Source organism: Myotis brandtii, unplaced genomic scaffold (genome assembly GCF_000412655.1).
Source record: "Myotis brandtii unplaced genomic scaffold, ASM41265v1 scaffold630, whole genome shotgun sequence".
Lineage (NCBI taxonomy): Eukaryota > Metazoa > Chordata > Mammalia > Chiroptera > Vespertilionidae > Myotis > Myotis brandtii.
In genome coordinates this window covers 2,630,230-2,654,031 of record NW_005370412.1, presented here as the reverse complement: position 1 = coordinate 2,654,031, position 23,802 = coordinate 2,630,230, and the positions used below count along the sequence as shown (strand labels likewise).

General features: G+C 36.1%; 2 protein-coding genes across 3 annotated transcripts in view; one reads left to right on the top strand and one right to left on the bottom strand.

The window, feature by feature from the left end:
- Positions 1–23,802, top strand: part of RALGPS2 (Ral GEF with PH domain and SH3 binding motif 2) — a 75,311-nt gene that overhangs the window by 34,472 nt on the left and 17,037 nt on the right. For both annotated transcript variants that reach the window (XM_005880259.2, XM_005880258.2), the window contains exons 8-9: positions 20,091–20,228; positions 21,404–21,494. In XM_005880259.2, the coding sequence (XP_005880321.1) occupies positions 20,091–20,228; positions 21,404–21,494 (229 nt within the window). The remainder of the gene's footprint in view (positions 1–20,090; positions 20,229–21,403; positions 21,495–23,802) is intronic.
- ANGPTL1 (angiopoietin-like 1) lies at positions 168–16,727 on the bottom strand. Its single transcript, XM_005880257.2, has 5 exons — positions 16,376–16,727; positions 11,066–11,911; positions 3,844–4,037; positions 2,312–2,582; positions 168–733 (listed from the first exon to the last, which is right to left on the bottom strand). Exons 2-5 carry the CDS (start codon positions 11,883–11,885, stop codon positions 546–548), a joined length of 1,473 nt encoding a protein of 490 aa, XP_005880319.1. The 5' UTR covers positions 11,886–11,911; positions 16,376–16,727; the 3' UTR covers positions 168–545.

The following is a 23,802-nucleotide window of genomic DNA, read 5'->3' as shown; positions in this document are numbered from 1 at the left end:
CACTAGGGATGTGCCCACAACCAAGGTACATGCCCCTGACCAGAATCAAACCTGGGACCCTTGAGTCCGCAGGCCGACACTCTATCCACTGAGCCAGACTGGTCAGGGCTCCTATCTATTTTTTATAAATAAAATGTATGACTTGACTGAAATCTTTAAAAATATCTTTTCATTGGAAGTAAGAAAAATCTCAAAGTTTTTAAATAAATTGTTAAGGATGTCAAACATGTATTCAATTTTGATTTAAAATAAAGCTGAGGTTTGTTTTACTTTGTGGCAAATATTTACATTGTAAAAAACAAGCTTTGCCCATATTTATCATTGTAATTTTTAAAATAACTAAGATTATGGAAACTAATAATATTCTGCTGTATATTGAGGGAAAATGAAACCATATTCATAAATTCTCTTTTATAGGTATGGTAAAATTTGTTTAAAAAACTATATCTGTAGAAATGGATTGTGCAAAATACTATATGTATAAAATTTACATTTTCAGGGACTGAAAAATACAGAGTTCTATTTGAGTTGTAGACTGTCTCCCTTTAGTCAATAGGCTTGATCATCATTTGAACTGCTCTCAAGGAGTATGACCCGCCTCGGTATTCGGCCCAAAAGATTCCATCTTGGTACTTGCTTCTGTAGTGGCCTCCTCGATACCACACTCCGTTCAGGTTAGAATGAGCACAGGCGTTGTACCACCAGCCTCCTTTATGAAAGTGCGCACAGTTTCCTTTGAGGGAAAAATAGAGTTATCAGAGTAAGTTTCTTCTAAGTGTGGTACTCTGCACACCACCCAAAACCTAACTCTGTCTGTGGAACAGTACATTTTCCTTACTGATTTCCATTAGCCTTTATCTTCATAATTCTGTTTCTTCATTTATTCTGTTACTGTTGCTTAAATATTAAGTACATGAAAGATCACTGGAACTTTCTTATCTTGCCCTTTGCTTGCTTAGGATTTGTTTTGTTGTTGTTGTTAAGTGATTTAATTTTCCAAGTAGCAGGGAAAATAAAATGCAAGTATTGTTTGCATATAAGAGAGAGATTGGAAGGGAAGATAGGAAGTTGCTAAAGAGAGTAAAGTTTGGGGGAAATTGAATTCTCAAAAATAATATAAAACAGTATGACTGTCAGTTAAATGGGTTTCTATAAAAAATGCATACGTTATAGTTATTTCACTCATCCTTTTTTCCTCTCTTGCCTATGTGAAAAAAAAGGCTGTTTTCCAGGATACAGCTGAACAGAACTATAGATCAATTTTGGGGGGTGATCTCTCCTCCCAAACCTGGGTTAAGGAGGCAAAAAATATATGAAAATTAAATTAAAAATTATCTTATGTGGGTGGCCTAATTGATTTTGAGAAGAATATTAATTTCCCCTCTGAATAAAGCTCGTTTTTGTTCCTTTTTTACAGGTCGCAATTGTTTGCTGTTCCCCTTTGCTAAGAAATGCCTTTCCCCATATACCCAAGTGGCTTCTTCCTTCACTCCCTACAGTTCTTTATTCAGAAATAACTTCTCACAATAACCTTCCTTGGCCACCTCACAGAAAAGAGCACCTACCCCATCCCCTTCTTCCCATTACTTTCTGTTCCCTTTCTGAGTTTCATTTTTCTTAGAGTACTTGTCACCATCTGACAAGTCATTTGTCTCCCTCGTAAGCTCCAAAGGGCAGGAACTTTATTCACTGCTGTGTCCTCAGCACCAGCCTGGCACATGGGAGGTATCCAGTTAGTGTCTGTTATGAATTTTAGGCAGTTGACAGTTTTATTTCAAGATGAATGCCTTTTTGTTTTGTTTTCCATTTCCCATCCCTCCAACTTAGACCAACAGAACCTTCTTCACAGAGGTCATGCATTGAGATTTCTTTATAGCAGTGATATTCAATCAGTTGCTGCAAGAATTTTTAAAAGCGCAGTACCTGATTCTTTAGTCAGGGGCACTGATCTCTTTTCCCTTAGATTGTCAAATAACAAAATGACAGAAGCCAACACAATAGCTGTCCGGTGTGAATGAATCAAAATTATCCCTATTTTTTGTCTGATCAGCAAAAAGTATATGTTTTTTGGTGTGCCATAGAATTTTAGTAATTCATTTGTGTGCCATGAGATGATAAAGGTTGAAAATCGCTGCCTTATAGAAGAAATTCTAAAGCTGTTCCTTTCCAGATTATATTCCTTTTGACTGAGTCCAAAATGACCTTTGTAGAAAGACTTTTAGTGGTGTACACTTTACTCTAGCAGGTTCTATTTCATGCACAGAAAGTGGTGATTCTACAAAGAATGCACATCAGCTTTTTTCCTACCCACCTGCATACATATCTTTATCTCTGTCCAGTGTGGTGAATTGTTTACCATTGTGCCACATCATAGAGTCCCCTGCATTTCCCTGGTAAGTCCCCAGGCGCAGTCTATAGAATTCACTTTCAGGTTCCAGGCGAAAGCTGCTATATTCTGCATAGACTTTTTTATCACTCCAGTCTTCTAATTCAATCAGCAACTTGTAATTATCTTGGTTGCTAATCATGTAAATATTTTCCAATCCAAGCCAGTATTCTCCGTCAATGTTTCCAAACCCTTTCTGTTCATTAAGAAAGAGCATGAGTACATACATAACTATAGTGATAGTACATGTTTTAATAGATATGTTTTAAACGTTTGAGCATAATGATATTGGCCATTTAAGTGGTAATGTGAAATTCCATTTTAGTAGGTCACCCAATCTTTATGAGCCCCCACATAGTCACTTAGTTTTGTTTTGCTTTCTCTTAATTTGTCAGTAGTATTTATTTGCACAGCTAGTTTCAAACCCTACAAATAAGACAAAGGCAAAAGAGAATAAAAGTGACTCATAGCTGCTAGAAACATTAACTAATGAACTACCCAGATCCTTGAAAAGGGTTCCTGATAGCTCTCATTATACAAAGAGCTAATTTTTTCCTAAAAGTATATACTGTCCCCACCATAGTCAAACAAAAGGATATCTAACATTATGATCATTCTACAAAAGTATCTCTTAGAACAAATTATCTTCTTTAGCTCTATTATAAGTAAATATAAGAAGATAAAATAGTAATCTCCAAAGTTTCCCCTTTGAAAAATTGTAGATTAATGTTGGAAAAAAATAACTGTCCCATTTCAGTAAGCACTTCCCATTGCATGTGTGCAGCAGAATTTAAGTTCAGTAAACCTTATCTTAACACTAAATGTATTTTCAAGGAGGTTGTGCTGCAGAATTTCATTTTTCTAGTTAGTATTTGTTTAATAATTTATACTTCTGACATGGATATATTAATGTCTCATTTTTAGCTGCCAGTAAAATATCACCTAAGAGTGAATAATCACATGTTATTTTACAGTTTTGACTGAATTATTAACCATCTAGAAAATAATAGTTTCTACCATCTGCCATCCTTAAACTAAAAATATATACCACTCAAAATAAAAAAAAAAAGCATTAGCATGGTTTATCAGAGGTAATTAGTCCTAGAAAAGGGGTAATTTTTTTAAAGTCCTATACTTTATATTATTGCTTAAATATACTTGATGATGGGTACAGATGTGGTTGTAAACAAGCAGTCATTGCCTTAGAAAATGGAATTAGGAGAAGTCTTTGCCAAGAACCACTTACATACGTGTATGAGTCATCCAGATGAAAAGGGGTCATTTTAAAATGCATGTTCAGTTTCCTTTTTATATTTTAATTTTTACTTTAAAACTAGAGATGAGAATCATCTTTTTTGACAAACGTCACTAACGAAAAACATGGATAGGTTTTTTTTTTACCTGTGTGTCTAATTTACGGAATGGCTACTGTCCTCTTGTCTGATTCACTGACTTACCTTATAATTGTCCCAGTTTCTGAAGAAGTTGACAGAGCCATCTGTCCTCTTCTGAATAACAGTCCAACCCCCAGGGTCCAAACCGTTCTCACACCATAACTGCAGTGGTCCATTGCTGTTTTCGGGTTTAATCATATAAATTCCACTGACTGAGTAGCCAGCCTCTTTTGCTTGCTGGCAATCTTTGAATGGTCCTGTAATTGAAATATTATTGATTGGCTGGAAACTTAATAAGAAAACAGCCATATTAAAATAGTTTTTAATCAAGAGCCTTACCTTTGTATCTTTCTTTACAGAAACCACTTTTTGTCTATTGTATACACAATGCTATAAAAGTTAAAAACTAAGTAAAAGGATTAGCACAAGCCCCACTCTCCAGAACATTAACTTGTGTCATTTTCCACTATTCTTGCAAGCCTTTGTACATATACACACGCTTTTATACTGTTATCATCATAACACATATAGAAAGTTGGATTCTGTCTTTTTATTTTAACAAGCATTTCCATAGTCTGCATTTAGGTACTTACGATGCTGACATATTATTTATTCCGCTGACATTGGACATTGAGGTTTTATCTGATTTTTGCTGTTAGAAATAACACTTCACAAAGTGTCTTCTTAGGTTTCATTTTTTCATATTTTCTTATAAAAATGTTGTGGGATTGATCTACTGGATCAGGAGAGTGTGAAACTTTTACAGTTCTCCATAGAGCCCAGTTTACTGTTTTTAAATTTTGATTTCAGTGGAATACACTAGTTCTTTGAAATACTAAAAAACAGCATGCCATGATGAGTTTTAGAATTGTTGAATGTTCCATTAGCCTTTTGGAAACTCACACTGTACATTCACATCTTAAATACTGAAAAGCCCTGAAATAAACCATAGTTTCCCAAACTTATAAAATCTTCTAACTTTTCCCCCTATGCAACAAATAGTCCGTGAGAATACATTTCAGGAATGTTGGCAGTGTGCCTTCCTAAAGAGTTGTATCAATTTTATGACTAATAGTAATTTTTAAATTTAATCTACACAATGACCCTGTGATAGTTTACAGATGTTCTGTAGATGAGACAGTTTACTATAGACTAAGGTCCCGTATCAAATAAGGTAGTAAACCCTGGACTTAAAACTGTTTCTTTCTAATCCCAGAGTCCATGCTCTGACCGGCTGTTATATTTCAGAGTTTTATGGAATCTCTCATTTTTTAACTCACTAATAAGTTCTTCATGTCTTTTCAAATGACAAAGCATTTTGTAAAATCATTTGTAGAATGTCTGACTCATGAACTTGTGATACCCACATTTTTGGACCACTGAGACAAACTAGCCAGGGCTATTAGAGCCTTTTTTTTTTTAAATATATTTTATTGATTTTTTACAGAGAGGAAGGGAGAGGGATAGAAAGTCGGAAACATCGACGAGAGAGAAACATTGATCAGCTGCCTCCTGCACACCCCCCACTGGGAACGTGCCCGCAACCAAGGTACATGCCCCTGACCGGAATCGAACTTGGGACCCTTCAGCCCGCAGGCCGACGCTCTATCCACTGAGCCAAACCAGCCAGGGCTATTAGAGCCTTTTGATGCAACACTTAAAGTAGTCATTATCAGTAACTGTTAGTTCTCTCCTTTTCTCCTTTCTAACCTTGACACATAGTAATAGCTTATTTAATAATATAAGTATTTAATAATTTAATAAATATATGCTTATTTAATTTATAGATTTAATGTGGCTGTTCAAAGATGAACACACAGTCATTTCTACTGTAGCAGTAGAAATTTCTATTGTAGCAAAATACTGTATTTCTGAAAAATCCATGTTCTGCAAAATCATGCACTGAAAATAACAGCCAGTGTTAGCTGTTAGCATACTTTGTAATCAGTTGCAGTTAACTTGTGGCATAAAACTGATGAAATGCTTGGGAAAATCCCATATGAACCAAAATGACCCCTTTGTTTTACTGATATTATTCTCCCTCTTTTTTTATTTTTTTAAAAAATATATTTATTGATTGATTTCAGAGAGGAAGGGAGAATGAGAGAGAGAGTTAGAAACATCAATGATGGGAGAGAATCATCGATCGGCTGCCTCCTGCACGCCCCCCACTGGGGACCGAGCCTGCAACTCAGACATGTGCCCTTGGCCAGAATCGAACCTGGGACCCTTCAGTCCGCAGGCTGACACTCTATCCACTGAGCCAACCCGGCCAGGGCTATTCTCCCTCTTTTGCTAGTCACATATGATCTGCTTCACATTACAGAAACATGCATTGTAGTCAAGTCAGAGAAAGGTAGAGAAGTTGTATTTCAGATAGGATGAAATTTAGAGAATTTAAATTTCAGATGTGGGAATGAAATGGAAGGAAAAGTGAAGTATGATTTCCAAGTCCATTCTTAGATTATTTTGTGTAATGCATGATAACATATTCATTTATATATTCATGGAAGTTCCCATGGGCAAGAACTGTATCTTTTGGTTGTATATCAGCAGTTTAAACCCACTTAGGCACTCAAATATTTGTTGAATTAAATGGAAAAAAAAGCCACAGTGGTTTCCTCAGTTCTGCATTAACTTTTCCAGAAATGTCTTTGCTGCTTTTGCTATAGGCTACCGCTAGAAGCTGTTTTGGCTCAAGTGGTAAAGAAATAGCCATAGAGGGCACATCCCCAGTAGGAGGTGTGCAGAAGGCAGCTGATCGATGTTTCTCTCTCATCGATGTTTCTAACTCTCTATCCCTCTCACTTCCTCTCTGTAAAAAATCAATATAGTTTTTAAAAAAAAGAAAGAAACAGCCATAGAGTGTAGTGGGAAAGTGGGGAAGTGGCAAGTAAAGAGAGAATTCGCTACAGCGTAGCAAGTGCTTCGATGGAGTTATACATCCAGGTTGTGCACAGTTATGCACATGGGAGCACTAGCTAAGAAATAGCTAACCCAGATTTTTAGGTAAGAGATCAGAGTCTACCTATATCGGAGCTGAGTTTCAAAGATGGATTAGTAGTTAGGCTGGCGGAGGTAGGAAGTCTGATCAAGGCCACACATGAGTCACGTGCTGAGAGGGAGAGGTGAGGGCTCCGTGTCACAGAGGAGTTCCGGGTTTGGCGTGCCTCTAGTGGGAGTGACTGAGGGTGCCACTGAGAGCCCGTGAGTTGGACACTGGAGCTGAAACGGGTTCTCTCAGTTTAGAAGTAGTCAGCATGGTTATTTCCAAAGTTAGCCAGGGTTTGTAGGTTGTCACTCAGAGTGGTCAGGGTTACTTGTCTTAAAACCTGTTAGTGGTGTGATTACTGTCTGCATGAAGTGTTTTTGTTGCAATACACATACCTCTCTCATTTCCAAAATTTGCTTAGTTTCCTTTGTATTGTTTAGTTCATGAATATCATCTTTGTAAATATTTACTCTGCATGCATTGGAGTATAGTTTGGACAGTTTATATTTAAGTATATATTCATGACTTTGACTTTCATGAGGTTATTTGAAATGCTGTAAAATATTTATCATTATTTTTTTTGTTAATCCTCACCCAAGGACATTTTTCCATTGATTTTCAGAGAAGTGAAAGAGATGGGGAGAGATAGAGAGAGAAACATTGATGTGAGAGAGAGAGACATATCCATTGGTTGCCTCCTGCATACGCCCTGGCCAGGGAAGGGGATCAAGCCTGCAACCGAGGTACATGCCTTTGACCGGAATCAAACCTAGGACCCTTCAGTCCACAGGCCAATGCTCTGTCCACTGAGCCAAAGCAGCTAGGGCAATGCTATAAAATATTTAGAAACACCAAGGTTTTGAATGTTGACAGAACATTTATAAAATACCTTTTTCTTTCTGCTATTTAATATGCCCTTGGATATTTAAGCAAATGAAAGAGTTCTGGGTTTTCTAAATCCAGCTTTGATTTGACAAGACTTCCATTTGTGCAAATTTAAAATAATCAACTTTAATTTTCAACCCACATTTTTTCAGTGGGCTTCATATTTACAAGGTGGATGCCTGTTAGACTTACTTGATATAAAGAAAGGCTCAGGAAAAATTAGTTAATTCTTCTCCAGTACATGTGGATAAAATTAATAAAAGTAGTGCTTATTGTTACCTTTTTTCTCCTCAGTAAAGATAGTAAATATAAGAATTTAGTATTTGTTTATATTTATTTTATAAATAAACCATTAATCTGTCTTAGCCAGTGTGCACTGTTGATCTTGGCAGAAATAGTTTCTCATTATTACTTACATATCTCATTTACTTTCTGCTCTAGAATAAGGTTGTAAATCATTCTTATAATACATATTTTACTACTTTCTCTGTACTGTAAGAAACAGTACAGAGTGGGATTCTTAAATGACTAGTAGAAGGACCAGTTTTCTTTTTGAGAGATCAAATATAACTTGTTCATTTGAATATTATCAGAAATAAATTGACATGATTTAGGAATTTGTTCATAGTGGTTCAATGGATATAGAAGTACCTTTGTCTTAAAATAGGAATTTTATTAACCCATTTCTTGTATTGAATAATCTTGCGATATTCTTCATCTTCCATGACACACAACTTGATTCTTCTCTAGGCAAGAAACTGGAATTCTGTACATGGAATTTGAGGGACCAGTCTCTTCCTCCTCAGTTTTTTTGATGATTAAAGTTTGTACAGAGCTAACAAACTCCAGTTAATAGATCTGATTCATAGAAAGAAAAATATTGACCTATAATTTCCCTGTGAGTATGTCTCATAAAGAACCCATATTTTGAACAAAGCAGTGGGTTAAATAAAAGATTTCAGCCCTGGCCAGGTGCCTCAGTGGGTTGGTGCATCTTCCCACTGGAAGGTCTCGGGTACACTGGACAAAAGGAAGAATGGTGGTTCAATAAAATTACACGTATTTGACTTTTTGTGACTGGCTAAGACACATTTTAAATAATACATAAAATGATGTATTTAGACGTTAGAATGATAATGTACAACCTACATGTAGACACCAGTAATCTGAGCTTCTTGGTGTTCGAAGCATATGTCAGTACAGCAATAGCCCCCCATCTTTGCATTCTTTGTGCAAGTACCCAAACAGCTTAGACATATTTTCCAGACTGGCATAGGATATTATGAGAGTTTAGCACATTATTGAGAAAAGAAAATAACTAGTTTCTTGTTTCTTGTAGTAAGTTATAGTTGATAAGAATCACAGAATATTAGAACTAGAAAGGGTGTTAGAATCATCCAGTCCAACCAATGCTCATTGTACAAATGAGTAAACAGAGACAGGCAAAGTGACTTACCCAAGGTCAATAACAAAGAAAACACATTTTTTTAATTCTGTGCACTTTTCTTATATATTCATTAGTGTACTATTGAACATTCTTATAGTGTAATTAATATGTCCTTGGATTTCAGAGACCGACATTTATAGAATAAAATAACTAAAAATGTTTGCTTATAACAACAAACAATAACAGAAAAAAGTTATGTCTGTTCTTAATTTTTACATTAAGTATTGGTTTAGTAGGGATATATATCACTGTTTCATTAAAGCAAAAGTCTGTTTAATGGGACTTTTGATATGCTGAATCCCTAGCATGGAATTTAATTCTGTAATACTAGATTTTTCTTGCACTACAGCTCAATGTATAATAAAACCTAGAACTGATATCTCATTTCTTATCTGAAGCATGTTTAGTGTGTCAGCATATGAATATGTGAGTATTCATTTCTACTAGAATTGGTGATGCCATCCACTTAACATTCAGCACCCACAGAAAATACTCCATGACGGTTGTCTCCATTTGTACATAACTATGCACCCACCAGTTTATTAAAATCCACACGCTTCAATTATGTTTATTCATAAATCATATGTACAACTGATTTTGTGAACATTAAGAGCTTACAAAAATATATACATTTTTTAAAAAATATACAAAATAAATATTTTTTTCTTTCTGTATTCAGTGGATCATTTTTTACATATCTTTCCTTTGGAAAACAAAGGTGGTGGAGATAGTAATAATGATCAGCACTTACACAGTTTAATGGTACTCTAGCCTATTGTTAATGAATGAATCCAGATTATAGAATTGCATAAAGTACTTTCTTGAAGGTTTTTGAAATGACACAACTTCAAGAAGCTGTATAAGAATGTAATATCAAGCCAATCAGCATCTACTTAGCATCTGCAAATGAGACACAATACCCATCGATCGGGAAGGAGCTTATAGTAGGAAGGCATCTTTTTAGATGTGTATAGGTCCTGTGTGTACATGTGAAGATAACTGATAATGCAAGAGCTAATGGGAAATGTGTTACAAAGAGAAGAGACATTCATGGAGGGAGGCAATCACTTCAAGCCTATGGGAGTCAACAGGGGCTTCAAGGAGGAGTAGCTACTTTTATTTTATTATTTTATTTTCCCTTTTTTAGTCTGGGCCTTATAATTTGAATATTTAGAAGACAGTGACTTGATCCATTTTATTGAAGCGGGTGGTTTTTGTAAAGGAAATCAACAGAAGGAAAGCTAAAGAAGTAGGATGGATCTTTTGAGGATATTAGTCTTACCCGGCTAAACAAATTGGACTTTTTCAGTTTGCAGTCGGGGAACATATAAGCAGAAGTGTGATGTGATCAAAGTGGTGGTTAAAAAAGACAAATTTTTTGGCAATGTAGAATATATTTTCATGGAGAGATAAAATGGAGTTATGGAGGCTAGTTGACAGGCTATTATAACATCTGAGTTCCAGGCACTGTTGTTATCTCCATTTTAAAGATGAAGAAACGGAGGCAGGGAGCAATTCTCTGCCTCCCCACCCCGTCCAAGGCCACACAGGTAGTAATTGAGGAAGTTCCTATCCTCTAGACTCCCATAAATAGTTTGGATCAAAACTGGAGTTCTGACTCTGAATACAAATGAGTTAGCAATGAGCTTACTAAACTGAAACAAAGATGGTTTATTTTTGCACCTAGATCAGTGACTGATACTGAATGAAGGAAAGAATGAAATTAAGGAAGAGAGGGAGAATTCTAGGTTTGGAGTTTGGGGTTTTTTTGCTAGTGAAAACTTACTTATACTTATTTATAGTCTTAGAGCTGAGAGATCTATTTGTCAATTCTTAGTAGAAAACAAAAATAGAAATTTTAATTATTATGTATAATTACTTCACCAAAGTGAGTATTGTTTCCTCAACTCTAAAACATATTAACCCCTTACTTCCATTTTTAACAGAAAGTGGTAACTCACCTTCATTGATGAAAGTTACTGGTGGTATCTTGAAAGGGCTTTTGGTGGGAGAAGTCGGCAGATCAGGTGGTGGCATTAAATCTCTGGGATCACCTGGATCCCTCTGTATCTCATTACCTGCCAGTAGCCCAGGAGTGTACTGATGACTGCCAGGAATGTGTCGCGGCACTACCTGGACAAGAGGAGGAGACACATGGGGTTCTTGTCGGGAAAAGATCCGCAAGCACTGTTCTTCCAACAAAGTGATCATCACAGACTGATTATTGACAAGGTCAGTCAAGGAAGCATATTTCACTTCTAGCTCCCTGTACCTTGTTGCCATCCTCAACATTTCTGTGGTGACATTGAGGATTTTATTTTCCAGCTGGGAAAGTTCAAGTGAGTTATCCCTCTTCCGGATAATCTCGTGTAGTAGCTGCATGTAGAGTTGGGTAACTCGCGAGTTCATGTTCCGGCTCTCTTTTCTCAGCAGCTTGACCTCGTTCACGATGTTTCCATCCACATCCACCACCAGCTGCAGGACGTCTATCTCCCGCTTCTGCTTGGACAGCACGTCCTTCAGGTTCTCCAGGTCCATCCTGGTGATCATGTCTTTAATGGTGCCTGCATCTTGCCCTTTGGTATTGACACAAATCGGCCCCGTTATTTTCTGTTCAGGTACCAGGAACGTGTACGCACATTTCTTTACCTCCTCTTTACTGTCTGTGGCACGAGGATATCTCCTCTGGGTTATTTTTTTTATTTTGAACTCTCCTCTACAGTGTTCGGTGCCCGTTAATAGGAAGAGGAGCACAATTAGGGTCCAGATAAAAGCCTTCATTTTGAAATGAGCTTGTGTAACGCCTTCTAAAAAACAAGCCAATGAAGGGAAGAAGTAAAAGGAATAAATAGTAATCTACTTTTAAAGTCAGTGATGTAAAAAAAGAATATCTAATAATAAATTGGACCAGAATTAAAGTTATTAATTTCTTAAGTTCAGTATCATAGTACCTTCGCATTTGTTTAAAAATTAGGTTTCAGAGACTACCTTTCCAAGTGCCACCTTCCTGCTTTTTCTTCCCAGCTCAGTGATTGCCCACTGTGGGCAGAGGCACCTAATCAGAGACTTTTCTGACTTTTTTTTTTCTTTTCTGACTTTTAAAAAGCTCACTTACTACCTGAAAACTCTTAAAATGGCACACAATATTTGTAAGGCATTAATTAAAACATTGTTCCCTAACTAGTGTTAAAGTTACTAGGTGACTACTAGTCGATGTTTTATATTTTTATTCTGTGCAGTTTCAATTAAATTAGCCCTCTGGTTAAATACCTTTATAAACTATCAAATTCAAGAAACATTTTTAGGTAAATCTAAAATGGGAAAGTTTCAGCATCGTTTTGTTGTTGTTGTTGCTGTTGTTGTTTTATAGGATGTCTTTTGGGATTGGGGACAAGTTTAAGAATGATAGCATGCGTATAGTCATTATTGTGGGTATCGTGTTTCTCAACCATAATATTATATATGCTCTAAGCTTATATATATTTCAGCAGGTTCATTCTCCTAACAGGTTCTGCTGAATTGCATTTTAGTAAAATGTTACCTTTCTGTAACCATTACCAAGGCAAGGAACTACCTGCAATCGAGTGTGGTTGTTAAAGTTGGGAAGTGCCTCGGAGAGCACCTCAGTTGAGAACCTCTTTGGGCCCGAGTGCATGGTGAAGGCCTGGGCCGCACAAGCAGGTGATGCTGGAGGCAGGTCAAGAACTCAGGTTCCCGGGCTCTTCCGTGAGTGTTGGTGGTAGCAGTGGCACACACACTGAACGTGTGCTTGCCCGGGATGTTTCATTTTTGCTGTGGCAGATGAGAAATACTTGTCCTCTATGCTTATAGTTTTGTGGAAACTTTCATTAGAACTAGTTTAGTTCCAAGAACCGGAGCCTCTCCCTTTCTCTGTAGCTACCTCCCTAAAGAGGAGCAGCAGAGAGAATGTGTCCCTCCATCAGGTCATCAGCACCTGCTGTGTATAGCCCACCTCTCCTGTAAACTGCATTCCTGTCTGCTCTTTTGGAAGGATGGCAGTGGATACACTAACACAGAGCTTTTCTGCTTGTTTTCCACCCAAGTGTCATTGATTGGAGAAGCTAGGGCCCAGGTTGTTTATGCCTGCTATCGACAATTATAACGCCATCATACTTACGAATGCCAGGCATGGTTTAAAGCCCTTCACATGTATTAAATCATTTGCTTCTCATTACAAACCTCAGAGGTAGATTAATACGATCTTCATTTTTAGATGAAGAAACTGGCACCCGGAAGTTACGCACTTCACCCAGAGTCACACAGCTCCTAAGAGATGGAGCCACAATTTGAACCCAGGCAGAAACGCCAGGGTCCATGTTAACCACTACATCACATGGCAACACATTCTTCTTTTTTCTATCAGCAGCATTACAACAATCCCCTATATTTATATCTGCTTGGCACATGTTAACTATTTGCATCACACCATTTTGCAAAGGAATAAAGTTGTGGAGAAGCTAAAACACTCAAGTGGAATTCAGATCTTCTTGTGACTTCTCTAGACCCGTGGTTTTTATCCTGGTCATTCATGACAACAGAGGAGTCATAACTTTGTGAGTGTGGGGAATTATTGGTTTTTTACAAAATAGTTTAGATAGTAAGGGTGAGCATAATAATATTCCATATGTATATTAAAGACCTTCTGTTGCTGACTGCTCACCAAAAGCATACGTCGATGAATACTTTGTTTTTTGTTTTCATACTTTGCCTTCTGATATTTTAGAGTTTAAGAGTCTTCTATTTTATTTTTAAAAGGACTTTACTACGTAGAGTTACCCACACCAAAAACCAATGCAAGATTTCTTGTTACATTTACCGGATTCATGAAATTCAGATGTGGTTTAATTTAAAAACCGAGGGCAAAAATAAATAAAACAAACTGAGGGCAGTACAATAGAAGCCCTCAGCCTCCTGGGTAAATGCACAGATTTCTCCTGTGGTTACTGTCCTAGTGCTCAAGTCCTCTCATTTCTTAGATCATAAAATCATTTTAATAATCTGCTATGAAATAAGATACCAAAACAAGAAAAATTTAGAAAGTAGTGTGAACTTCAAAACAAGTAGAATTTTATGAACAGTATTCTATTTGAAAAGCTTGAGTTCCTTCCAGACACAGATTTTTTAGAACAACTAAGCGTATAATCCAAGACTGTTGTGACTTTACATCAGTATTTTCACAGAAGAACAAAGATGTGAAAATACGAATCTAAATTAAAATAGCAATAGCTTCCTTTAGGTGTATTCTGTCTGCTTTAGCTCTGTATGGGCTCCTGTACAATGAAATCATAACCAAAGTCACTGTCTACCATAAGAGAATCTGACCTAAATTTGTATTTAAAGGAGGCAATTAAAATTTTTAAAAAATAAATACAACACCCTTATCCTTACTAAAGTGTACTGACTTTGTTGTCATCTAAAACAGAGTAAGGAGCCAAATTTTTAAGTAGTAGACTGAGCTACGTCATGGGTAAAGAACCGGTTTTAAAAATACAGTTACTGTTACATTTTCTGAAACATTCTCTTATTTAATATTTTCCCACATATGTTCAGTTTTAAAAGTGAAAGATCCATAAATCTGTGTTACCTCATAAAACCTTTCTGTGTATGTTAAAAATTTTCCTAGATCCCAAGAGAATGTTATAAATTAGTTACAGTATACTTAAGTTTAAATCTGTCTTTGCTTGGTTGTTTTTTGGGGGGAAAGTCTTCCATGCTTTGTGTTAACTTTATTGGTACTTTTTCCTCTTCATAGTTGCTACATTGTCGGCTAGTAGAGAGAAGACATAAGTAGGATTGACTTCCTTTCAGATGGGAAACGTATAGAGGCACCTCACTGCCTGTGTCATGCCCTGAAAACAGTAGGAGGCAGCCAACTTGAATTTAGGAAGCATTGAAGATACCTTAGATAAAGAACTTCCAGATTGTGTATTGTGTTCTAGGAAGAGACCAGCTATCTGTGTGCTTTGGGTTTTAGATTCAATGCTACCCTCAGGCTTCAGTAAGAATTGAGATTTAATGAGGTCCTGCACTTTTCATAGCAAACGATGAAAAGATGGCAAGTATTTCAGATCCAGTATTGCTTGGAAATTTTATCAGAATCTCTTGTGAAACACATTTCACAGAGATCTTCCCAGTGTTTAGAGTTAAGAATGTTTAAGGAAAGGACATGAAAGTTGGGGAAATCTTAGCTTTACTGTTATTTGCTTATTGAAGATACTTACAGTTAGTATCTTGAATGTTTAAAAGGACAGAGGATCCCCAAATCATAACAAACAAGTATTTTTGGTGTTAAAGCTTACTAATTAGTAACCAGGCATTTATTAATAATTCTCACAATACAATTAAAGCCCCCAGATGAAATATTGAAAGAACACTCTTGCTTATGGTTACCAAAATTATTTCTATATAACATTCATATATTTTCTATCTTTTAATCATGTATTTAAGTAACTGTATCTTTGGGGTTTTACTTTCTGTTGTTAATGCTGACTTACATAATACTTATATTGCATTTTCTTTTTCTCCCCAATCCTAATCTATAAGGTTTTAGGGGGGTTATGTATCAATAACTTTGCTTTTTTAATTAATTTAGTTATAATAGTTTTTATTTCTGTTACTCAAGTTAAATTACTATTACATGTAAACCTGGGAAGATATTTAAAATTTTGAGTTTTAACAAGAAATATCATAGACCTGTCTTAAATCATTACAAGAATTTTTGCTGACATTTAGTTATACCATAATTGAGGTGTGTTGCAAAGACTTTCAGTTAATTTTGTATCTTCTGTGTTTTTTAGCTGTAGTTTAAGATATCTAATGGTATATAAATCTTCACACCCTGTAGATATGTGAAGACTAATGTGTATAACTTTTCTTTAAGTTTGTATCCCTTTGTTTTTCATCACTGTGCCAAACATATAAACCTTACACATAAATCTTTACGTTAAAGTTTCTGTCTAGTGTCACTATAGCACTTGTTTTCTGAAACCCAGCATATATACATTAGTCTATAAGCATGTCACTAAAGATCATTAAATTAAAAAATAACACATTAATCATCATAAAGTACGTAATGACCAGGTTTTACATAAAGTTGAAAAACAAAAACTTTTCCAGATTAAATAAATTTTAGTGTATTCCAAAATTCTTTGTTTAATAAGAGATTTTGAAATTTCTATGACAGATGTAAAATAATTATGCATTTTGACATACATTAGAATTTTTAAGTAAAAATAAAAGCATTAAAATACCTTTTGCATCTGTTGGTAAAGCAAAGCCAGAAACTTGCCGCTCTTATTCTTGCTTTTAAAAATCAGTGTAGGAGTTTGTTCATCTGTGACTTTAATGGCAACTGCATCTTTGTTTTGGGCCGTTGAATCCAGGCTGTAATAAGGAACTTCTTTTTCTTCTTACAACACTAATCAATCGAATTTGACAAGCCACCTATGTAATCTTAAGTAGTGGAGTGGAAGTTCTGGTCTGTGGGCTGTCTTTAATCCAGCAGAGAAGGCGTTGTGGCTTTGCTCTGTCTGCCACATGGAGAAACGCTGTAACCAGCTGCAGCTGACCAGATTGTATATACAGTGCCCTTGAATAGTGATTCCCTCTTTCTCAGTAGACTCGGGTTCAGCCCACATCTTACGTCACCAAAAAATTGCTGGAGACTGGGGGCGTGGGGGAGTCTCCTCCCTAGGATTTCCTCTCTGTGGCCTTAAAATAGGGGTGCGGGGAGTGGGATCAGCGGGAGTTGAATAGCTCGGAACAAGGAGAGACTGTGCAGGTTGAAGGAAGGGCACCATCTGGAAACAAACTATCCTAGTTCAGCGGCAATTATAAAACAAACATTGTAGTCTGCTGGCCAGAGATCCTTTAAGTTAAATACTGAAAAAACACAGTACTCAACCTCACTTAGAAGTAGCTGCAGGCTCATGAGTTTGTCTTTTGTTACAAAGAACTAGTTGCACTGGGTCAGGAGGCAGCCACCTAAAGAATGTAATGCTCTTTATAGCCTAGAAGTTTTAAACATTTCACTGAGTTTCCATTTTTGAAGATTTTAAACGTTTTAAGAAACCTCATGTTGTAATATGCTTATCATTACCAAAAATAAGTGGAAATCTATGTATTAAAATTATTTCAGAAATTTAACATTTTTTAAACCTAAACTCTGATGCTATATGTCACTTCTTTCTGTTCTACAACATGGCACCTCTTGTCTGAATAAGGTTATTCTTATGGTTGATATGATATAAATGCAAACATAACTCTGGCCTGTGGGGCGGGGGTTCACACACACACTGTAAACTTGGACAAGTCACTTTTACCTACCTCTGGCCCAGTGCTTCTGCTATGAAATTAGGGTGCTGGAGAGAGAATTACTAGTTGTTGAGTACTACAACTATGCTAATATATTTCATTAAATCAGGAAATGTGATTCAATAACTCAATAGCTGGGGAAACACAAATTTAGGCATCTTAATTTACTTGGTTTAGTACTTCAGCACTAAGTGGTAGACTGGGGGATTAAACTCTTAACTCCAAAGCATTATGCCACACTCTCACTGGAGTATATAATTGCCGATTGCTGCTGCTAGATAATACCTTTGGGCTTCCTCTTCTGTACATACCATGTGCTTTCCCCTCCATGTTGATGTAGCTCAGTGATGGCGAACCTTTTGAGCTCGACGTGTCAGCATTTTGAAAAACCCTAACTTAACTCTGGTGCCGTGTCACATATAGAAATTTTTTGATATTTGCAACCATAGTAAAACAAAGACTTATATTTTTGATATTTATTTTATATATTTAAATGCCATTTAACAAAGAAAAATCAAAAAATGAGTTCACGTGTCACCTCTGACACGCGTGTCATAGGTTCGCCATCACTGATGTAGCTTGTACTTTATCTTTCTGATACTCTACCATCAACTGTTGATCCATATATCCTTATTTAAAATCAGCTTAGTTTCTGGCTCTTTTGCAGAATTGTTTCTTTAAATTCCTGTGACATACATAGATACCAGGGGTTGCAAACTCAAGGGCCTATAAGGACAAATGCTCACCACAAGAAGGCAGCAGAGCCCTAACTGGTGTGTGCCTTGGTTGGTTGGAACGTTGTCCTGTGCACCAAAAGGTAGCGGTTCGATTCCCAGTCAGGGCACATACCCAGATTGCAGGTTCGATCCCAGTTAGGGCATGTGCGGGAGGCAACCGATCAATGTGTGTCTCTTTCCCTCTCTCTTTCCCTTCCTCTCTCTAAAAATCATTTTTTTTAAAAAAGCAAGAATGAAGTAGGTGATGTAATAAGTGAGACCATAACAGGAAAATGAGGATTATGACAAACTGATATTATTATAGTTGTGGAGTCTGCACCCTTTTCTGCTGTACCTCATTATTGCAGATCTCCCCATTTTTTAGGAAAAGAAAGTTATTGAGGTATTTCCTGTGATACTTGCTGATTTTACAAACACTGGGACAGATGGACTGCCAGCTTCTGGCCTCTGATTTATATTATGTAACACATTGCATGAGCATTCAGCAATCATGTTTTATTCACTAGTCTTCTAGTCTGGGAAAATATGAGTAGTAAATTCCTCCTGAGTTTTTTCACTAAAGTGAGTTGAGCTTTCAAACTTTAGCAACTAGTAATATCACTAAGCACAGTAGGAAATTGGAATGGCAAGTGTTTAGGAACAAATAACGGTTAGTTTGGCATGGAAAATGAGTCAGGAGATCAGGTCTACAGAGAGATTTGGGAAGTCATCGGCAACTAGGTGGTAGTTGAAGCTGCAGAAGTAAAATAATCCAGAAAAAGTACATGTAAAGTAGGAAGATTAATGAAAGAACCATGAGGAATACCAAATTCCAGGGAACATGAGGAAAAAAACAAGAACAGAGGAGAGTAGGAAGGTTCTAGCCAGTTAAGACCAAGGAACAAAGGGAATAGTAAAAAGACTACAGACAGGAAGAGACCGAAATGTTTAAAGATCTAATAATGAGGAGGCCATTTATCCCTTTACCAGAATAAGTTCCAGCAGTGAGATATACTGACTTCAGATTAGATTGTAGGTTGAAGAGTAACTGGATAAAATTTAACTGCCAAGGGGGTTCGTTTCTACAATATATTAAGAACTTAGAAATCAGTAAGAAAAAGACAACCCAGAGGGGGAAAATGGACAAAAGACATTTCATAGAAATATAAACATTTAAATCATTAATAATCAAGGAAATGAAAATTAAAACAGTGATATTTTACACTCACAAGATTGGCAAAAATTAAGGAGCTGATAATATCAAGTGTAGATCAGTAGAAACTTACATACTGTCAGTGGAAGTATGAATTGATACAGCTTTAAAAACCAAAGCAATGATCCCTGCCCAGGTGGCTCGATTGGTTGGTTGCAGCATCATCCCATGTACCAAAAGGTTGCTGGTTCTATTCCCAATTAGGGCACATACCTGGGTTTGGGGTTAGATCCCCATTTGGGGCACATGCGGAAGACCACTGATTGATATTGCTCAAGAGCCAGCGCACGCACTCTCTCTCTCTCTCAGCATGTCCTTGGGTGAGAATTTTTTTAAAGCCATACTTTAAGATAGTATCAGAAGACAACTTCTACCAAAAAAAAAAAAAAATTAAGGTTGGAGCAAAAGTAGGTTTATAGTTGTGAGTATGTGAAACACAGAGTTTATTCTTGTATTATTATTCATTAATTATTGTATTATTTTCCATTTGCAGCTATAAACCTGATTTTGTCCCACCCTGTATTTCCAAGTTTGGCCCCAATGCCATGGAAATGTAGGCCTCAGTGGCCATGTTTTTACAAGGCTGCAATGTATTCATAATGCTACATTCTAAATATGGCATATACTGAAATACATCTATAAGCTAGCTTTTTCCCCCTTCACTTTGCCATACTCTTCCAAACTACAAGTAGGAAAACTCTCATTTATCTAATTTCATTCCAGGTATCTATTTGTCTGACTTAACTTACATTGATTCAGCATACCCGTCAACTGGCAGCATTCTAGAAAGTGAGCAGAGATCAAATTTGATGAATAACATCCTTCGAATAATATCTGATTTACAGCAGTCTTGTGAATATGGTAAGTTTCTGAAGGATGATACTAAGCCATTATATTGTAATTCTGCTAATTCACTTACACACAATGAAGGCCACTTTTCACATAGCAGGAAACATCTTCACATAAAGGATGACAGTGACTGTTTTATTTCACTGTTTAATATTTAGCATCCAGTTTAAGATCTCGCTTTTAAGATATTGAAGTATTTCATAGTTAAACTTTTAAGTTTTTTCTTTGCTCTTTTGCTGTTTTGTAACAACTTTGCTAACATAATTTACAAAATTATTTTCTATTCATCCCATTTGATCTCCCTGATCTATTATGGAAATAGTTCTTATATTTTTCAGTTAGGGAAGGGGCTAGACCCTTGATCTTGGTAACAGTTTATTCACTTTTCTTGAGTCTGATATTGAGTAAATAACTAATTTTTTTCCAAGTTCTACTTTGTGGAAACACATGTATAGAAACAGGTTACATAAGCCCAGATGATTAGAAAAGGTTGTGTGTGTGTTTTAATATTTTTAAAATGTTGGAATTCTTTTAATTTGATAGGGAATTAATTAAATATAGGCTACTGACATAATTTTTATGGTATTATAAAACAGTGAGTTTACACTATTAATTACTTTAAAATAAATTTGTCTTAAAGCTAACTTTACTATGTCTAAACTTTCAAGAAAACCTCAAAAACTTCTTACAAGTTGGGGTCGGTGGGGGTGAATCTTACTGAAAGTTAAATCAAACTATCTGTTGTCCTTTTCTCATTTTTTTTAAACATACCAAATTATAATGTTAAATTAATATTTGAAATTTCTAAGTAGGGGAGGAAAAACTACATTTACAAATGGGAGCCAGGCTTCTTTAAAAGAAAACAAAACTGCCTTACATCTTGCCTTTAGATGAGATTTTAAGATAAGTCACAATGACGTCTGATTTTTTTTTCTAAGAAATTTCTCAAATATGATGGACTTTGTAAATAGGGCTATTTGGGTTTTGTGGAGGTTTCTTTAATCTATACAACTTTCATTCTTATTTTAAGTAAAATTTTCCTCAGTAATGTCCTTCTAGAATTAATTTAAATTTGGAGCCAGGTGGACTTAATTCACCTTTAAATATCATTTTCTCAGCTTAATTTTTAAAACTGTGCTTGAGATGTACTTTATCAGATGTTTAATTACTTACTACATTTTGCCTAGATATCCCCATGTTGCCTCACGTCCAAAAATATCTGAACTCTGTTCAGTATATAGAAGAACTACAAAAGTTTGTGGAAGATGATAATTACAAGTAGGTTGGATCTTCAAAAATGGTTTGTATAACTGTCCTACCCCCACTCATCCCAATGTATTTAAACATCTAAGTCTTCCATCATATCACGCAAATGCCTAATCCAGCCATATATTTGCAGTGGTAAAGGTATTTACATGGATCTCTCTTTAATCACTTGACAAGATTGAGTCAATGTACAAATATTTCATCTGTGTGTTTTTTAAGATTTTAAATTGATTTTTAGAGAGAGAGAGAAAGAAACATCAATGTGAGAATGAAACATCAATCGGCTGCCTCCTGCACACCCCCTAACTGGAGATCAAACCTGCAACCTGGGCATGTGCCTTGATCTGGAATTGAACCTGCAACCTTTCAGTGCATGGGTCGATGCCCAACCAACTGAGCCACACTGGCCAGGGCTCATTTATTCTTTTATTAAAAAGTATTTCATCTTTCTCAGATTGTTAATAGTTATGTTTGATAATTCTAGTTTAAATGTCTTCCGTTCTATATTCAAGCATTGAATCTTTATGGAAATTTATCTTTTAATAGACTGAAAAATTAATGAAACCGTCTACAAGTAGAAAAGTTACTCCTTTTTTAATGATGATTTTTGACACATCTTTGAACTTTCTTGGAATTGGTTTTTGTGATTTGAGAGAATATTGAACCTTCTTGCCTTTGGGTTGGATATATAGTTGTATATAGCACCACACTTACCCTTGTCTTTATTAGAGCAAGTCCTTTATTAAAGATTTTAAAAATCATTATTAAAATAGTGTTCATTTCCTTCTCATTACCATCCCCAGTACTGACCAAGGTGGGAGGGAATTTGGAATTAACCTTTTGTATTTTTCAGTGGTATGCTATACATCACAGCTGCCAGCTTTTTTCTAAACGTGAGAGAGTAAAGAACTTATTTCCCTTTAGGATTCTGTGTAGGGTTTTTTGCTTCATTTGTTAATTTAAAAAAATATATTTTGTGTTCAGCTTTATTATGCCAGTTGTTCCTAAGTTTAAAATTTAACTTGGTGTCTTCCACCAATATTTTTTGCAATCAAAGTCTTTAAAATTTTATCAAACTGAAAGAGTAGGTTACTTTTCAGTATTAATGCATTATATAAAAATGTTTTTATCTCATATGATAGTGATGATCAACTTCCTTGTTCCATAACTTCAATAATTTTTAAAGAATTTTGCAGAATACAATTAATACCAGTAAAAGGCTAAAATTTCTGAAAAATGCTTAAGCGGTGCAATCTAATGCAAAACACATCCACAAAACAGATGGTTACAAAACAGTTCAAACAGTACTGTAATTGAGATATACCCAGTATGTTATGGGAGCATAGATAAGGGAGGACCCGCCTCAGCTTTACGTGGGAAAAGTGAAGAGAAACCTGAACAGCTTCAGGAGACAGTGTCACCTGAGGCTGAGTCCGAGTAGGAATTAGCTCCGTGTTGAAGGGTAAGGAAAGGTGTTCCAGGGGAGGGAATGATCAAACATTGAGTCTGCTGCAGGACTCCAACCCACTTGGTGGTGGTGGGGCATCAGATGGGACACTGAAGAAGATAGATTGTTTTTCTTAAAGCTGCAGTTATGTTGCGTGAGCCTACTAATTAAATGTGTTGAAAATCAGAGCATTTTAAGATAGGAGCCATTAAAGTAATTAGGGGAAAAGTGTATCTTTCTGATGAAAGAGATTTAAATAAAAATGACATTTCATTTATCCAAATGCCTCTGTTTTGGGCAGCTTCATCTATATAGATAGTCAGTGTGGATATTACAAATTACATGCATAGGATTTAATCAGGATGGAATTCTATAGAAGTTCTTTCATTTTAATACTGAACATAATTTTGTTCATTGACTCAGCATCACTGCTCTTACATAGTGTTTGATGATGATACATCTTTTTCATTGACTCAGCATCACTGTTATCTCACGGTATTTTGGTGATGATAAAGGCACTGACACTGGCCAGCCTTCACTGCTGCACTTTTATGATGCTCCACTTCTGTGCTGCTGCCCGTGATGTGCTGCTGCTGCTGAAAGCCCTGTGATTCACCCATAGCTTCCTTGCTGTTTCTTCTATTTTGCTTCTGTGTTAGGAAATGTAGTTATTTTGTTTACTTCTTTGTCTTACACCTACTAGACTATGATCTTCAGGAGGGCAGGGCCACCATGTCTGCCTTCGTCTCTTATTATATTCCATGAGACCAAAGTGCCCAACACAAAGCAGATGCTCAATAACTATTAAATGAATGAGTTCAGTGTAGTCTGCAGCCCAAGTGATTAAACTGCTCTGTAAAAAGAAAAAGCAGA

Excerpts from the sequence above, each read along its gene's own strand:
- ANGPTL1 (XM_005880257.2), bottom strand. The coding sequence starts at position 11,885 with ATGAAGGCTTTTATCTGGACCCTAATTGTGCTCCTCTTCCTATTAACG. Across the intron at positions 4,038-11,065 it reads AGTAACTTTCATCAATGAAG|GACCATTCAAAGATTGCCAG; the intron begins GTGAGTTACCAC and ends TTTCAATTACAG. Across the intron at positions 2,583-3,843 it reads GAAACTGGGACAATTATAAG|AAAGGGTTTGGAAACATTGA; the intron begins GTAAGTCAGTGA and ends CTTAATGAACAG.